The sequence below is a fragment of the Pyxicephalus adspersus genome, chromosome 6, assembly GCF_032062135.1.
Source record: "Pyxicephalus adspersus chromosome 6, UCB_Pads_2.0, whole genome shotgun sequence".
NCBI lineage: Eukaryota > Metazoa > Chordata > Amphibia > Anura > Pyxicephalidae > Pyxicephalus > Pyxicephalus adspersus.
The window spans coordinates 62,673,331-62,692,328 of record NC_092863.1 but is presented as its reverse complement, the minus strand read 5'-3'; the positions used below and the strand labels follow the sequence as shown (position 1 = coordinate 62,692,328).

Here is an 18,998-nt window from a genome sequence, read left to right as displayed (position 1 = left end):
TCTGATAAATTGGCACAGAGTGATCAGAAGGGGTTGAATTGGCACAGGGCGATTTATCCCCTGCTGATCATCCCTTGCCACTTACCTGTCCGTTTCTCTCCACCGGCTTGCTTCCGGGATCGCGGGGGCACGCTTGCTTCCGGGATCGCTTGTGCAGGCTTCTCCTCGCTGGGTCTGCAGGAAGGCGGAGACACGCGCTGCAGCCAGGAGGAGAGGAGAGAAGACGAGAAGCACGCGGGATCGCGGTATCGGGTAAGTAGGTTTTAATTATTTTTAAAACTTGCATTCGCCGTATAGGACGCACCCACTTTTCCCCCCCAGTTTTGGGGAAGAAAAAGTGCGTCTTATACGCCGAAAAATACGGTATATATTTCTGTTTTTTATACAGACTCTTGAGTAATATTGAAATTAATGGAGAAAGCCTTTTTGATGTGTATGGTGGTATTACATACACGGTTGTCTTTCCACTAGTCAATTTCCAGTACAGCAAAGGTTTAAAGTATGTCCCAAAAATATTTTACATGTACCTATCCAAGAAAATGGAGGGAAAAAAAGAAAAAACCCTGAAAATGAGACCTTACTACCAACATTTAAGGGAAGCCGACTGTGAGAAGCATTTTTTGCCATATTATTTTTATTTATTACTTCTTTGAATGTTTATAGTGAAGAGTCTGAACAGTATTTCTTGGATTTTTTTCCTTTGTGTGACATGATAGAGTAGGATATACCCTGTGTTTTGTTGTTTGTGCCCCTGTTGGGGAGATATCCTTGCTTTTTTGTACTGGTAACCACCAGTTGATGTCCAGTCCTTCACTCTGCCACTAGTGACACTCTCCTGATTTTAAGGAAACGCAATATGGATGCTGCCTTATTCCATATTGCCCAGATGCCTAGGATGGTAAGTGCAGTATTTTTGAAATGCCATTCTTGGCTTCTAGACCAATATCAACAGATGTTGGTTGGGTTTATTATTAATACAGTATGACCTACAATGTTTGGCATCGGCATGTATAAGAATTGAAAGTGTGAGCTTTTTGCTAGTGTATAATATGAAGGTATGATTAGCTTAAGATGAAGAGCTTCATCTTAAGGTAAGGTAAGGTCTTCAAGCTTAGTCTGATATTGACCAAAAATCCAGGTCCTACTCTATATGCAAGACTGAAGCCATGCAGTATGCTTGGAAGTGTTAGACTATGAACTGCCATAAACCAAACAGTAGTAATACCAGATCATTAGTCGCTTCTTCCCTAAAGGGTTGTATACCTGCCAGGTTTATCTAAAGCACAAATACCGAAGCTTCATTGTGTGGGTTGAGTTGAGCAATTGCTTTAAGATTTAGCTGCATAGTCAACTCATGAGTAGTTTTATTAGGAAAGTATTAACTTTTCTTGCAGAAAGGGTTTCTGGGTTACCTTAAAACTACAAGTCTGCTTTAAGAAAATAAATGAATGTAAAACTAACCAAGCATACACCAACAACAGCTTGATATAGTTGAACCTTTCCGTTAACATGTGGACCTATGAGTGTTATCTTGACCTTAACACATGAATGCACGTGGACAAAAAACTACATACGTATATTTTTTATTTGATTTGATTAGATTATTTTTATCTAAGTTTTAACAATGTGTCCAAATAAAAGGCATGGGAAGTATCCCTGACTAGCAGTCTGCCTATTTTTCTAATGACCCTGTCAGCCTCTCTATGTTCTGCCTGTTTAAACAGAATTTCTGTATCTAAACTGGGTTGGTGGTTTTTGAAGACTTCAAACTTGTGTGGTCATTAAGGGAAAACCAAACAGCCTTTATTGTTTAATTGCTTGTGAATAATTGGAGCAAAGCTGCTATTTTGGAGGAGCATTGCTATCAGGCAAGTGTTCCTATTGCTTTGAACGTGTCCCCATCTTGATGAAAATAAACATCTGTTAAATATCATCTGAACACTTGCTGTGTTTTATTATTTTTAAACCTTTCTTTATTCAATATGATTTATCTCAGGAAGCCATTCTATTTTGTTTGAAGTAAATATCTAACAGAATGACAGCTGGATCTCAGCACATCCCACAAGCTTCTCTTCTCTTTGTATTTAAATATCCTCGTTTAGCTACAAGTATAGAAGTTATTTAGGCAAAGTAATATTTATTATCAAGGTAAAAAAAAAATGTACAGTGCTGCGTATTATGTTGGTACTACAAAAAAACTGTTTTTTAATAATAAAAATAATAACTATGGATCTGTGATGCTATTTTTTGGATAGCTTTAAACATACAGGTTGATTTAAAAATGTTTAGGTAATTCACTTAGTAATGTGAATTATCACTCTGGGCTTGATTTCTTAAGGCTCTCTAAGACTGGAGAGGATAGACCTAATGTGGGTGAACCTGTGTGATACAGTAACCTGGATTGGCTTGAAACCATTTGCCAACAACAGCAAATGGTTTTTGAAAAATCTAGGTTAGGTTTACTGGATCACCCAGGTTCCCCCGTGAAAGAGAGAGCTTTAAAAAATCAGGCCAATTGTAATCAATTATTTACTAAATTTACTGCGTTCTGCTTTTAATATTCTAAAATTGTTTGTTACTGGCTGGATACTGGCCCTAAAGTACTGGTGTTGGACAGCCCTGCCTTAAGCCAAGGGTTCCAATATTGTACCAAATCTATATTATATGCAGTAGATATGTGATTTGTTCACATTTCCCCCAAAAATAAGCTAACAATGAGTTAAAAAAAACTTGGATAACCAAAAAAGGCAAGATACAACTAAAGTGTATTATTTTGAAAAGTTTCCCACTAAATTATATACCTAGAGTTCTGATAAAATTTGAAGCTACTACTGGCCTAATATATCACCAAATCTATTTTACATTTTCTCAGAAAATACATAATTGTATCCCCAGCAAAACTGCAGGTCAGGTATACCTAAAAAAATGTATACATTCCATTTTTAACCACACTAGGCAATTAATGGATTCAATATACATCCATTCTTTAAGCCTCAATTTATTAACTCAAATGTATCTCTTTATTTTCTCTTCACCTTCATTCCAACTTGCTTTTACGCTTTACATTTTTGTGTCTTTTTTTCTTAAATTCATTATTTTAATGAAATTAAATATTTAAACATGTTTTATTATAATTTCTGTATAATTTGTATAAAAGTATTTACACCAAATAGCTGGAAAATCAGAAATGATGCACTTTGAAAAATGTGTTTATATAAATCAAATCGGTAAACTGGGTATTATATATGGGATAAATGAGTAAGTGAATACAAGGTACATCAATATGGTGGAAGTAACAGCTCACACCTTTTTAATAGATCCTAATGTTTCAGCATACGTTGGGTTGTACTAACACCATAATACTACTACAGCACATTTTCTTTTAGTAATTGTTTTAGTAATGTACTCACAATGGGCCTGATTTAATAAAGCTCTCCAAGGCTGGAGAGGATACACTTTCATCAGTGAAGCTGGGTGATCCGGCAAACCTAGTCCAGGATTCAAATCATTTGCTAGCAAATGACTTTGAAGAAATTCATTTCACGTTTGCTGGATCAGCCAGCTTCACTTATGAACAGCTTTATTAAATCAGGCCCATTGACTTTTGTGCTAAGGATCAGTGACTACATTTCTTTGGTTGAGTTTTCCTACATAACAAGATTGGTGTATCAACACTGCTAAACATCAAATAATAAAGTATTACTATTACAGTCTGTAAACTCTTTGTAACATAGCAAACATTATTTTACCCTTTACCAAACCATTGCTCTATTCTACAATAATTTGGCTCATCACCTAGAAACCGTACCATGTTCCAGTGTGGCCAAATCCATCAACAGTTAAAGGGATAAGTTACCATGATTGGGGTGAGGCAACTGGTACACTGGAGAATAACTAATGGATCACCTGGCCAGGGCTGATCCACTATGATGACTCTTTACCACTATAATTTAAGGTACTGACTTTTACTCTTTGCTGTTTTCCCTTCAGTGTGTCATAATAACCAGTGGTTTTTCACTATTTATTATTTTACACTGCATTGAATTGAACAACTGAATGCATTGTGCAGTCAACATCTCTTTAACTGCAATTACTTTTTGTATGTTGTAAAATATTTCTTGGAAATGTTTTGCTGAAAAAAATATGAATGATTTACATTTTTATTATTTTCCATAGTGAACCCTAAAATGTATTAGGCATTCATAGTCCACCATTATGCCAAAAAAACAAAAAAAAGTCCCTAAATAATTTTCCTTTCATTACAAAAATTATTGCTTAGCTGGGCAGATTGTCAGCTCCATTACTGACGTAGAACAGAACAATATTAATTTTGCATTACACAGAATGCTTCTTTGTACTTTTATAGTTAATTCACTAATACTTAAAATTACAAAATGTAGTCTAGATTGGTTTATATGCATTATAAAGAACAGATTTCATTAACAAGCTAGAGAAGTCATTGATAAACTGCATAATAAAGTCAATTTCAACCCAGACACTGTGTCATGAGAATAAGAATATTTTTTTTATAATATTTAAAAAAAGGTCTTGGCAGAACATTTAGGTTGGAGAGGCCTGATCTTATTGAATTACATTAGAAATGTCGGCACTTCACTTGCTAGCACTTTTACATTGGTCATTGAACATGAGAGATCATCTGGAATTTACAAATGATCTGACTTGTGAAAAGCTGGAATGGTGATAGCTTGTTTCTTTGATCTAAAGCATAAAACCACAAATTTCTATTGTCAATTAATCAGCTTATGAACTAATGTTCCCTTGTCTAAATACCAAATATAAATGTTATTTTTTTTCTACAGCATTAGTAGCTGTTACACATTTTTTTATTAATATGTAAAAATGAAATTGTTGTTTGATTTGTGTTACTGTATTGAACATAATTTGTCTGGTTCTCCATGAGCTGCCTTAACACTTCATAAATTCCTACACGCATTATGATCTCAAGTTGGTGCCTGCTTCTGCCAAAATGTTGTACTAGAAACCTTTAAAACTAATATTGCTCTATGACATTTCAGCGACCTCCATCTTAGAAGAATTATATAGAATAATGCTGTCATTTTGTTTTTGTCTTTAAAATTTATAGTTGAATTGAAAAATATTCAACATTTTATGCACATTTTTAAGTGTAAGAGTAAGCTTTAAACATTTGTAAAAGTGCTTATTGAGTTTTTTGAACTAGTCCTCAAGTTTAGTTTTTTATATAGTATGATGGATAGGAAAGCTGATCTATGTGAATATACAAATACTTTCTGAAATTCTTTTATAATGCCCAACCTCTCATACATTAACCACATACAGATATTTGAGTTTATGACTCTGCTTTTTCTAAATAAAGGATATTTTAGGCAGGCATACCAAAAACTTGTCAGAAGCCAAAAATAGTTGCTTCTTGAAAACTGCTGCATTTGAATAACCTTAACTGAATCAACTAACCTAGCACATTTTCATGTAGCTACAGCTACATTCTTCTCTATAATGCTTAACCTTATCTATATTAGTCAAATATTATAGATATTAAAACACGGTTGTCTGTTTTGTGTGAACTTTTTCTTCTTGTGGGTTTGCTTTTCCAACTTTTCCCACTTTTGATTCTTTAAATTAATAGATTGAATATTAGTCTATTATATCCCAATTGCATCAGATATTTCATATTTAAATTATATGATAACTATTACAGGTCACTAAAATGCAATAATAATTTTTGTTGCTTTGCAGCTTGACGTTGAACTTGATGGACATGTTTCTCTAACACTATTATTGTCATATTGATGTGTTGGTAGTAAAATTATGAGAATTAAGTCAAATCACTGACTGTCCCAAAACAGTCCAGTTCTATAAAATTTGCTGACGTAGTCTTTTCTATGGCTTAGGAGACTGTGTAAGTCTCTTCCGACAAAAGTCTTCCTTTTCGCCTGTCTCCAATGCGCCCTGCTAAAGTACACTGAGCTGTGCATGTGCAGGAATTGTGTCCATGTAAACATGTCATGTAATTCTGACCCAGCCAAAGAAGATGGATCATTATTCCAAGCCCAGAAAAAGACTAGGTAAATATGGAAGCACTAAGGACTAGGGGAAACAAGGTTACTGTGGCACTGGAGGGTGGGGAGTACTCCTTTTGCCAGGAAAATCTTCCAAATTCTGAAAATATGCTGCACATACCTAAATATTAGGGGACCCATTTCTACCTGTTTAATTCCATTTGAAGATATAATGTAGCTGGCTAAAACTCTATATAAATTTCTGAATCATGATGAACGGTTACAATTTTTTCTCAATTTTAAGTTTCTTGTTTTATGTTGATAACATTTAGGCAAAGAAATTCACTTGGAATACTTTAAAAAACATTTGTCTTTCCAGCCACCTGCATTAAAAGCACCTCCAACAGTCGTGTGCTACATCTGTGGTCGTGAGTTTGGCACAAAGTCTATTGGTATACATGAACCTCAGTGTCTAAAGAAGTGGCATGTTGAAAATGACAAGTTACCTAAGAATCTTCAAAGACCTGAGCCAAAGAAGCCAGAGGTCAGAACAATAGGAGGTAAGATTTCAAAGAAAAAAATGCTTCACCTGATGCTGGGCATTTATTTTTTTTAATAATTTATTGCATTCCTATAACTCTGTTGTGAATGGGCATCCCTTTTGCTGTGTTCTCCCATGGGAACTGCAATTACATTAGGTTTTAATGTGATTGAATGGTGTAAATGGCCAACATAACAGCTTCACTTGAAGAATCTTCTATGAAATTCTGAGGTATGTATGAAAAAATAGGGAATCTATGACAGCTTCTTTCAACCTAATTAACAAAATACAGGGATTACTCCCATAGTAATTGTATTTGGGACTTTCATATTCTTTAACATTTAAAGTCAGGTGTTCAGCTAAGTAAGTCAGGTTAACTGAAGGACTGGATAGAGCATGACTCTTATAAACTTATTTTACCTATAAATATAGCTTTATGGTTGGAGGGAGACTTGACAATGGGATGAAAGCCATGAATCTGACTTTCATTGAAACATTTCTTAGTAAAGATTTTATTACTGCCATTGAAACACTGGCCCTGATGAAAGCTCTCCAAGGCTAGAGAGAATACACTTTCATCAAGGAAGCTGGGTGATCTAGCAAACCTGGAATGGATCTGATCCAGGATTCAAAGCATTTGCCAGCAAATAGCAAATGGCATTGAAGAAATCCATCCCAGGTTTGCTGGATCACCCAGCTTAACTGGTGAAAGTGTATTCTCTCCAGCTTTAATAAATCAGGCCCACTGGATCTGGAAGATTCTCCACAGGGGAATGTTTCAGAGAATGACAGTTTAGCTGCTTTAAAAATAGACCTCAATGTAAAGCATTACATTCATTGTTAGATAATATTTAAAAAAATGTCTATAGACAAAAAAAGAAATAAAAAAAAAAATAATAAAATATGAAACAGGTTAGAGTCGACACAAACAAAATTACCACCCCCACTGCAAAATGTTGTCTGTCTCAAAAACTCAAGACGACATATGAAAAACACATAAAAATATTTGGTGCCCAAAGTAAATAGTTCCTAACACAATCTATGCTACACTTCTTGTTCTAACAGCATAAGCTGTGGGATATGAATCACATTAAAACTGGGCAGAGGAGACATCATAGTTCTGCCAACAGCAGAGACAGTGTAATATGTAAAAAATGCATGGATCTTAGCAGAAATCAGCAATGTCTGTTGTTCTGACTTTGAAAATGTAAAATCATTCAAATTGATATAATATTTCATTGTATGTCATTCCAGGAAAAGATTGTTAACAAAAGAGAAACAGCTTAACTTTGAAATAAATTACCAAAGGCTTTTCTATTTTGTGTAAACAAGAGACCGTATTAAATGAAGAATGAAAACAAAATATGCAGCAATTATTTTGCATAAATGAAAAAATATAAACTTATAAAATCTATGGCCATTAGTATAACGCATCAGGACAATAAAGAAAACCTATGATTTGCCCATACTCAGCTCTAGTTTTGTTGAATCTGTTTCCCTTGCTAGCTGGCAACATTTCTGATCCACTTTTTCAATCAATCTATTCATTTGCAATTAGGCCTGATTTATACATTGTAATCTAGTCAACAATGAAAGGTAAGATTGCATATTGCAAGTTCTATGTCCATGTTTATCAGTACATTTAGAATATGCAAAAGAAAGGTTAAAAGTTGTGTCAATAACTCTCTTTTCTTTTTCTTCTACATTGCAATTATTGACTGCTGCAAATATTTCTAAACCTTCAAAACTGTTTTTTGAATTTACAAAAAACCCGTTTCTCTTAGAGCTGTTTATTTCAAAGAGGCTAGACGACTTTATTCAGGTGCCAAGATCTTGTGGGCAACATAGTGAGATACAGTCACCATTCATTTCCTCTTATGAAACCTGTAAAAGGGAGAGTCAGTTTGGCATAACTATTGTTGACTGGTAGCTATACAAGTGCGGAAATGTGCAAAAGCTGATGCATAAAGTGTAATAGCAAAAATAGTTGGTTAATTACTCTAACAAACATTTTAAGTGTAGCCAGTCTGTATCTTATTTTTTTTATTTTTTTTTAGATTTATTGCTAAATGGTCACCTAAGCCATATCTTAGGGCAGCATAAAACAAAGTTCTTGAAAATTGTCCAGTTTCTTCCACTTTAGTAACATAGTATTTTAATTAAAGTGTTCAGTGGGTGGTTTTGATTGGTCGACAATGGTTGTTTTGTGTCCCTCACACACACCCAGACTTGGACACTATTTATTTAGGATGCTCCTGACCTTGTATTAAACGGGAACTCCATAAGTTTTTCCATAATTGACATAAAGACATCAGAAGCCGATGTTTCTGAACCACATAGGGTATTCTTTTGAGTAACATCTCAAGTGATATCACTCTGATTTGAAAACAGGATCTTGCAGGGTACTGAAATGTTAAATAAGGACCAGACTATAACTATACTAAGGTATTTCTTTGTGGCTTTAGTTGTGGGCATCCTTCCATTTATTGTTAATAAATACAGCATATGTCGTGTCAGTTTCTTCAAACAGCTTCTTCTAGCACCCAAGGGTAAAATGAGCCAAAGTTTTTCTCAGTTTTTTTCCAATACCCCGAACTGGAAAATTCTTTAAAGTTTATTATAATTATCCCCTTTCAATTTTCATACTTTAAACCTTCAATACACAGAGAAACCAACATGACTATCAATATTATGATATCCTTGTACCTTGAGTATAAACAGTGGTTTGTATATTCTACAGATCAGAGCAAAGAATGTGTTCATAACTCTATATTCAAAAATTCCTCAATTGCACTTAATTTCATGAAACATTAAATGTTAACCTTAGTGCTGTTAAATTAGTAAGGATCACAGTATGTGACAAACTAATATTCAATATATGTATAAGATATAATCTCATACATATATACCAGAATCTCACCACATACTTGGTCACTACACAAAGCAGAAATAAGGATCTGGTAAACTGATGTGAATTTATGTGCTTATATTAAATCTACAGAAATAATGCCCACATTGGATACAATATTAAACTTTAATGTCCGAAAAATGTAATTAAAAATCAATTAGATATTTATTTAACATAATATATATTATAGAGTCTATATTTACGAATCTGGTTTGACAAACAGTTACACATTGGGCCTGATTTATTAAAGCTCCCCAAGGCCGGAGAAGATATACTTTCATTAGTGAAGATGGGTGATCCAGCAAACCTGGAATGCATTTCTCTAAAGTCATTTGCTAGCAAATGTTTTGAATCCTGGACTGGATCCATCCTAAGTTTGCTGGATCACCCAGGTTCGCTGATGAAAGTGTATCTTCTCCAGCTTTGGAGAGCTGTAATAAATCAGGCCCATTGTGCTTATATTCACCATTACTTAGTATACTGAAGCAGAAATAAAAGACTCATACTTCTGGCAATGCTCCTATGAAATGCTGGAGCTTTGTTTGGGTTGAGTTTTAGGGACTGCTACAGGTATGTAGGATTTATAGATTGGTAATTTAGATACATGCAGTTTTTTTTGTTGTTGCTTAGCCTCTTTCGTCCAATGCATTTTAATGCTATAAGTATTTTTGCTATGGCACAGACACAAGCAAAAATTGTATTTTTTTTTAATTACTGTAATGCAAATAGGTAACCTTGGTTTTTTTTTTGGAAAACCAGATAAATAGAAATATACATGTGTACATTGTACATATATAAATACTGTGTAATAACTGTACATTTTGTTTGTGAATGATCAATATCAGCAGAAAGGGGGGGGGGGGGTTGTCATACACATTACACAAATTTGCCATGTGGAGGTACTGTATACTAACCAATTGGATAGACTAGTGGAACTGTAAGCATGCTGTAGTGTTCTTTGTGCTTTTTCCAGAGGACTGTGGGCATACACACATAAAACTATAATGTAAAACAACCCATGACACCAGGGCTTTTGCAAGGCACATTCTTGTTTGAACGTGGTAAATCCACCATAATCTCTACATAATTCATCTCATAATTCCAAATCTATTTATTTTCATATAATCTTAATGCTAGCACGTGCCCCAAAATTGCATGGAAAATATTCATCTAATCATGTAAACAGTGTAAAGTTCATTTTTATGCTATGTTATGTCAGGACAAGGCATTACGAACGAAGTGTAACTTGTTTCCCTTGTCTATTCTGTAGACAATAACCAGAACATCTTGTACATGCAATATGACTCGGTCTTAGCTAATGCTAAGTCTTCAGGTATTTCCTGAAAATGTTTTCTTACTTTGTTTGACCAGAATGAAAACTGATATTCTGTCTCGTTTTTTTCCAGCAAAAGGTTCCTATGATCTTGTTGCTTTAAACGAGGCTGCCTGGCAAAGTGCCCAGAGCCAACTGGTTGCATGTGATATTTGTGGACGTACCTTCCTGCCAGACAGACTTCTTGTCCACCAAAGGTCCTGTAAACCAAAGAAAACAAAGTAGTACGAGTCACAGTCCTGTCTAATAATGTAATATGTGACTGGTGGGAGCTGTAAAATCTCTGCACAGTAAGTGTGCCTTAAGGATAACACATTATATTGTTATATTGGCAGTGACGTGATTTCAATTGAATTCTCTTTATATGGTGAGATTCTATGATTTTGTGTATAACCAGAACATGTTTGTGTGTGTTAAACTCATTATAATTTTAATAAAGATATTATTTTCATGTCTGGAGTGTGTCTTTTGTGAGCCAGTGCAGTGTTCCAGATTTCCACCACAAGCTGAGGAACAGGTGAAGAAGCAGTGCCGGGAATTCAGTCACTTCCAGGTAACAGGTGTCCTTGCCGAAGTATGGTAAATCCACTCCATGAGCTACCACAAGCAGAACAGATTGGTACTGGAAGTAAAATAAATAATAATATGAAATGGATATAAACTGAAAAAAATATTAAAACATTTTGCAGTAACAGTATGTAGTTAATTACAAAGTAACACTATTACACGTTATCAAAGCATGTAATACATTTTATCATCAGAGTGAATCTTGACAACTTGTACAATGTGCAAGTTACAGACAGATAAAAAGTAAGCAAAAAAACATGTCTTTGAATTCTAATTACATAAAAATGAATTGCAAGATTTAAAACTATACCTTCAAAAACTTAATCTTTGGTGATTTTTTTACTAAATATTGTTTACAGGACAGATATTCTATGGCAGAATCACGGCCCGACTTGGATAATATTTCACAAGTTTAGATAAGATGGTTTATTTATGAATGTTAAACTTGTAGAGTTTCTTTCACTTGCTACAATCTCCATTGATGCATATATTTGTTTTTTTCATATTAAAGGTCCTGATTTAGGTTATGTGAATATTATAATCATGACTAAAAAGCTTTTCATCAGCACCTATTTCCTTCATCTATGAGCCTATACATTCAAAGTGTACAAAATATAACATTATATCTTTGTGCACACCCTATTTTAGATTCCTCTTCCCAGAATGATTTACTGTGAATTTATTTCCATTTAAAAAGGAATATGTGGATATATCAGAGTAAATCATTCTAGGAGCAAGACCAATTTAGCATGAAATGTGTAGTTTTTTGTATTCTTTTAAGAAAAAAAATATTTAAAAAGAAGTCATGTCTATGTATGGGGCCTGATTTTTCTCCATTGGCTGGAGAGGATACACTTTCATCAGTGAAGCTGGATGATCCAGCAAACCAGGAATAGATTTCTTCAAATTCACTTGCTATTTGCTTGCAAATGTTTTTAAACCTTGCCAGATCCATTCCAGGTTTGCTGGATCACCCAGCTTCACTGATTAAAGTGTATCCTCTCCAGCCTTGGAGAACTTTAAAAAATCAGGGTATTGAGGGAGTAATGTTTTGAACAGTGACTGAGGCTGAATATGTAATTAAATATTGGCAGTGGGCAAAAGTGGATATATTCGGAGTGGTAACTTGCTTTTACATCCTAAAAAGTTATGAAAAAGACTGAGCAGAAAATAGAACATGGCATACTTGTGTAGGAAAAAGAAACAGATTTGCACTATGCTAATCTGTTTATAACCATCTGTTATTAATATTTAACTTCCCCATGCTCCCAAATTCATATTGTCAGTCTGTGCTAGAGCTTATAGCTTATCGATGTTAAGGCCTGGTGTCTGGCTACAGGTACCTCAGATTGCTCATGTCGTTCGAGTAGGGTAGTGTAGGTAAATAAATATTAAAACTAAAAAGGTGTGTGACTTTGCCTTAAATAAGAAAAATAACAGGTTTACTTTAAATATAATTCCTGGACAAAACACATATAAATGCTCTTTTTACTCACCTAAACATAAAGTCATGTGATGTTTCAGCCTCCCCCTTTCTTCACAGATCCTTCTTCAGGTTACCACAACACTGTATGCATGATATGGTTCATCATGCATGGTGGGGTTCATTTTTAGAACTCAGGAAAAGAGTCTGCAGCAGTAACATCATTGCAAGAGAACTGTAGGGAACAAGATAGCGTGGGCACATTTACAACTCCGAATTAACACCTGGAAATAGCACTGGCAAAGAACTGGTGAATTTAGGAAAATACATTTCGCTTCAAAATGTAAAGTTTAAAGGGCTGGCTTTCAGCTCTCTATGAACCTCCTGGACATTCGCGGCACAGGCTTAACTCGCACAGGCGCAGTCATCCTTACACAATGCCAATTTTCTGTCTATATTTGGCAGGAGCACTGGCTAAGACTGCTTCAATGCTGTCCTTTGACCTTTCAACATGTCTAATAAGTAAGTGAGAGACACACTTTACGATAACACCATTATTAATTTATTGTCTATCATACCAAGAACCTCCCATATATAACTCTGACCTACACTAGTCAATACACTATACTCAACTCATGTGCAACACCTGTTCCTCGCTAAAGCACAGACATCTCTCTCCTGCGCATGCGGGCAATTCTAACTCTGGGCGTGCCTCTGATCTCAAGTTTTATCAGTTTCATCCAATCCGCTGGCCAATCAGGAAATAGCCTCTTTATCATCCCCGGCTTTTTAGCCAGCTCACACACTGCACTTAGTGTCCGTGCAACGTGTCTCCATTGTTCCAAGCCCCTAGTGCTGTTGAGCTAGTTCCTGTTCACCTAGTGCTAAATTTAGTGTTTCCTCTATTCAGCTCCTGCGTTAACCCCTTGTTGTCCAGTCTGTGGTTTCCAGCTAACTTCCTTGTGCTGTTCCAGTGTTCCTGTCTGTCTGTGGATATTCCTGAGTCACCTGTGCCTCCTTTTGCTTCCAGTGTCTTCTGTGTTCCCTGTGCCTGCAGTGGCCCCTGTGTCACTAGTGTCTGTCTCCTGGATCCCCAGCAATTGACCCCTGGCGTGTGACCTGACCTCTCTTGCTTGCTGCCTGCCTCGACCCTGGCCTTCCTCAACTATACTGCTGCTTTGGGATTTGGTACCATGTTTTGCCCACCTTGGTGTGCCCAAGGACCGCAACCTGGCAGTAACCAGTGGCGCAACATCCTCACCATCAGAGGCTCTGGAGAAGACCTGGTTACTTCTGAGACTCTGCGACTTGGCCCTTCTCAGGGCTCCCACCACCTCCGTGCAAGCTGTAGCGCACCCTAATGGTCCTGTCTCTCCGTGCGTGACAACTCACACCGATTAACTTACTGTCCTAATGACTCATGATATTAAATTTAAGCATTAGTTAACTCATATGGTATGCTTGACAAAATCTAATATATGAAGAGTGAATTCACGCTCTAAATTTAGGTAACTATGTTTAAATGATGTTAAATAACTATGTGATTGAAAAATAACCTATATTAAGTACTACTACGCTACTTATAAGTATTTTTTTTAACATCTAATTCCGTTACAGTTTCTACAATACCCCTGAGGAAGCCTGGGGCGAAACGCATCAGGGTTTCAGACCACTGTTTGAACCTTGTATGATCACAATCTGTAAAATCGTTATTGTCCATAAGATGGATATTTGTATTAAGTGTTAAAAGCTGAACTCTTTTTAGATAGCCTTCCAAGCCCCATGAACCAATGGGGGCTCATGGGGTAGGTTGCTAAAATACAATATCCTGTGTGTTTTTTGTTTATGTTTATGTCAAACTGTATATTATATTTAGTGGTTTGCCAAAAAAAAGCCTTGTTTTTTTCTTCTTTGCCTCTTTGACTTCTTTGTTTTTGTAAAATATGGGGTGGGTTATATGGGAGTTTGAGGGTGGTTAATGTTTGCCTGGAGATGGGCTTTTGGATAAAATGAAGCAACATTCACTTGTAATTTTAGAAGCATATGCACAGTCAAACATTAGAAAACTTTTTCCTCCTAATCAATTTCGATTTCCAGACAAGCAAAACAAAAGCAGAAGTCAAAGGAATGAAATAATTCCCTACACAAACAACCACAACACTGGGTCAAGAGTACAAGTTTGAATATGAAAAGTGCAAAACAAGAGTGCGAATGTCCACAGTGTATATCAGCGGCCAATTTCAACAAAAGCAGTTGCTCAATCAGCTTCTATTGACAACTTCACACAGCAGTACTTACACTGAATCTTTTCCAGGCTCCACATACCAGGGGAGTAATGAAAAAAGTACATTCCAATATTTCTACTGGTTTGCAGACTGAACTTGGAACTATGGAAAAAAAGTTTTATCAACGATAATAACTATTACTAGTAAAATTTCCTTTTTTAAGCCATCATATTGTTTAGCTCTAAAAATCAAAATTACTATGGGAATTATCTAAAATTAGATAAATAAAAATTATAAAAAAACAAAACAGAAATAAAACAGAAGGATTCTTCTGGTCTTCTTTGTAGAATTTGTATCTGTACATCTTTATCTTAGTTTTTATCTGTACATCTTTATCTTAGTTTTGTGAAATTCTTATCCTTTATTCACAAAAAAGTTAACATTTTGGGAACTCACGGGATCTATTTCTCCACAGTTTGCCCTGAAAAATAGATCCTGGTAGATCCTTAAGTGGTGCTCTGGTTCCACCAATCCATTACAGTACTCTGCATGAACTGTGGGCAAACTTGTAAAGTGTACAATGGTTACAATACCACTTCTCTGTGGTCTCTTTTGTGTTCTGGTTTTATGTAAAGCAGACCTAAACTCAAAGTTTTTATTTCACATAAAAGGGTAGAAAACCTTTTCATAAAAAGTAAAAATATTCTTTTTTTAACTGCAGGGCCCTATTTTTTTTTTTTTAAAGGGTGAAGAACCTCCCCCGTCTGTCCTGATCGCCGCAGCGATTAAGACTGAAAGGCAGCACACAGCTTACATCACACATCCTGGGAGGCAGAAGCTTAGCTTCCTTGGATGGGTTACTTACCCCTGGTACCGGAATGTGCAAAAAATCCAGCGTGGTCCGCACTTACAGGGTTAATCCCATGGCAGCTTTGTCCTCACGGCGGGCCTCCAAGATGGTGGACGCACATGCTAAGCCTGCTGTACCGCCAGCCCTCTCTCAGCATCCGGACACTGCTGATGAGGTCTCTGGTGACGGCTCCCTTCTTTCAGCATGTTATCAGTTACCCTCACCAGAGAGATTAGGGATCTGGGCAATAGAATTTATACCCTGGCGCAAAAGATGGATGATGCCATCCCAGTAATAGATTACCATGAACGGGATCTCAATAAGCTTCAGAAAAATTTGCAGGCAGCCATACTCAGTATTGAGGATTTGGAAAATCGTCACCGCAAGGCTAAACCTTAGGATCAGGGGGATCCCAGAGTCAATAGTTTATCTACCTGGCTTTGTACTTGCCTTATACCAAGAATTACTCCCAGATTAGCCACCTGAAAGGCTGGAATTGGATTGGATCCACTGCGCCCTAGCTCCCAAGAAATTGGATGGGCACCCTAGGGATGTCATCCTCAAGCCTACCTTTTATAAAACAAAGGAAGCTATTTTAAAGGCATCTTGGATCAAGAGGGAATTAGTTTTCCAATATCACCCTTACCAAATCTACGCCAACTTGGCACCGCAAACATTACAAAAGAGGAAGGTTCTTAAACCCTTTCTCCAGATTCTGCAGCGTTTGTATATCCTGTACAGATGCGGTTTCCCTTTTAAGCTTCATTTCACGTATCGTAACCGACCATACTCCATTTCTACCCCTGACAAAGTCAAGGAGCTGTTAGACCATCTACAACTGCGCTCATCACCATCAATCTCACCTACCAAGTCACAGTCTGAGTCACAACGGTCTCCAAGACATTCCCTCATATAGCATAAAGTTTCCAAGCATGGATGCTCTCCTGCTAAGAGACCATCAAGCTGGCCTGATTGCTCTCCGAGATCTGATGATTGACCTACCATTGGTGGCAATTTCTACCTTATTATCCTGCTGCGTAATATCACTGTATACTGTTATAAGATGGGGCAATAGCTGTGTGTATTGTATTATTCTCTAGAAGGCATTAGAGGATGATTCAGGGAAATGTTCTTTTGTCGGTGCTGCTATATGCCATTTTTTTGTCTGTCGTTAGATTAGCCGTGCACACTTGTCCATAAATCTTATACTAACTTTTACCAGGCATGTTTTACTGAAAAGAAGAGAGAGGTGCTAACTGCTTTTCACTGCTCTGTTCCTTTCTGTTGTGAATTTGAGTTAGCTGACCCTATCAGGCGTAATTTAGGAAAGTTATATGATGTTGAACTTACTATTATCAACTAATATGCCCCTAACTCCCATCAACTGCCATTTTTCATGCACCTTTTGTCCATTATAGAGAGACATTCTAAAGGAATACTACTGTTGTTGGGAGACTCAAACCTTATCATAGATTCTAAAATGGACCGTTCTTCCAGGCCGCAATCGGGTTCCCCATTACTGACCCCTAATCAAAAAATTGAGGAATTGACCAAAGTGCTAGAACAATTGGATATTAAGCTGAAGACTAGCCCATCCACCCAGCTATATAACAAAATTCATTGAGGACCTATTGAATTGAATAGCCTGCTAGATTACCAAGTTGAAAAGCAAATACGCTGGTCTAAGAGGAAGTACTACGCAAGAGCAAATAAGCCTGGCCCCATGCTGGCTAAGGTTCCATCCCTCAAACAGAGTCCTTCTGCCCCTATTAAATTGAAGAAATCTTAACGGCTAAATTACGGCAAATCCTGAAGTTATTTGCCCCATGTTTAGTGAGGTACTTTCTAAAGTGTATGGTTGGGGAGGGTCATTTAACTCTATTACGCTATTTGCGGATCTCTCCCTTCCAAGTGTTACCGGAGGCCCTAGCAGAGTACATGGAGACTGAGATTAGCGAAGAAGAAGTCCTTTTGGCAATCAAAACGTTGAAATCCTCAAAATTTTGGGCCCAGATGGGTTCTCAGCTCTTTACTATAAGAAGTTTTCAGAAATTTTGGCCCCCAAATTAGTTGATCTGTTTAATTATCTGAGATCTCATCCAGATCATTCAATGTCTTCCTTATTGGCTCATATTGTGATGATTCCAAAGCCTGGTAAGGATTCTTTAGATCCCCATAATTACCGTCCTATCTCGCTCCTAAATGTAGATATCCAAATTCCAAACAAAATACTGGCCACTAGAATTAATAAAATGTTTAGATATATTGGTAGACAAGCCACTGATAGCACTAGGAAATTTATCAGCCTCATTCATTGTGCACATAGAGACCGAATACCCAGTATGCTTTTAGCGCTTGATATCCGAAAAGCCTTCAACTCCATATCTTGGGACTACCTTTTTTATATCTTAAGGAAACTGGGATTCCGCCAAAATTTCATGGCATGGCTGTAGGCACTCTACTCTGAGCCTTCAGCGAAAATTTGCTATACCTCCTTCTATTCAGATCCCTTTGCTATATTTTAGGCTGGGGTGCCCCCTATCACCTATCCAATTTATTGTTTGATCAGGGAACATCCCTGTTTTTATGATGTCCCAATTGCAGGTTCTACTTTTAAAGTAAGTTTATTTGCTGATGACCTGCTCTTAACTATCACCCAACCGAGAATTTCACTTCCAAATTTAATGTGCTTACTTAAAAGGTTTGCAAATATATCAGGCTTAGTAGTTAATGAACAAAAATCTGAGGCCTTAAATCTCACTTTACCTGATGAAATCTTACAAGAAAAGTTCCATTTTAAGTGGGCTCCTAACCATCTAGAATACCTGGGTATCAAATTGACCAAGTTGTACTCTACACTTTTTTCCATTATCCTCCTTTATTTACAGAATTACAGAGGTTAATACAAAAACGAAGTTCTCACCCTATTTCTTGGATAGGCAGGATCAACTCGGGTAAAATGACAATCCTTCCCAAATTGCTATACTTTTTTAGAACACTTCTAGTAGCAGTCCCCTCACAGGTATCAAAGAGCTTCCAGAGAAATATCTTCTCCTTTGTATGGAAAATGTTGGCGCTTTATAAATCCTGTTTAATAATAATAATAAAATAATAAAATGGAACAATAAAAAAAAAACAGAATCAGCCGGATC

At 36.4% G+C, this 18,998-nt stretch overlaps 1 protein-coding gene across 1 annotated transcript in view; it reads left to right on the top strand.

The window, feature by feature from the left end:
* Positions 1-11,228, top strand: part of LOC140333987 (zinc finger protein 474-like) — a 16,776-nt gene extending 5,548 nt beyond the window's left edge. Inside the window, exons 3-4 of the mRNA XM_072416040.1 lie at positions 6,379-6,559; positions 10,855-11,228. Coding sequence (XP_072272141.1) covers positions 6,379-6,559; positions 10,855-11,006 — 333 coding nt within the window. The 3' untranslated portion in view covers positions 11,007-11,228. The remainder of the gene's footprint in view (positions 1-6,378; positions 6,560-10,854) is intronic.
* Positions 11,229-18,998: the final 7,770 nt, after the last annotated feature.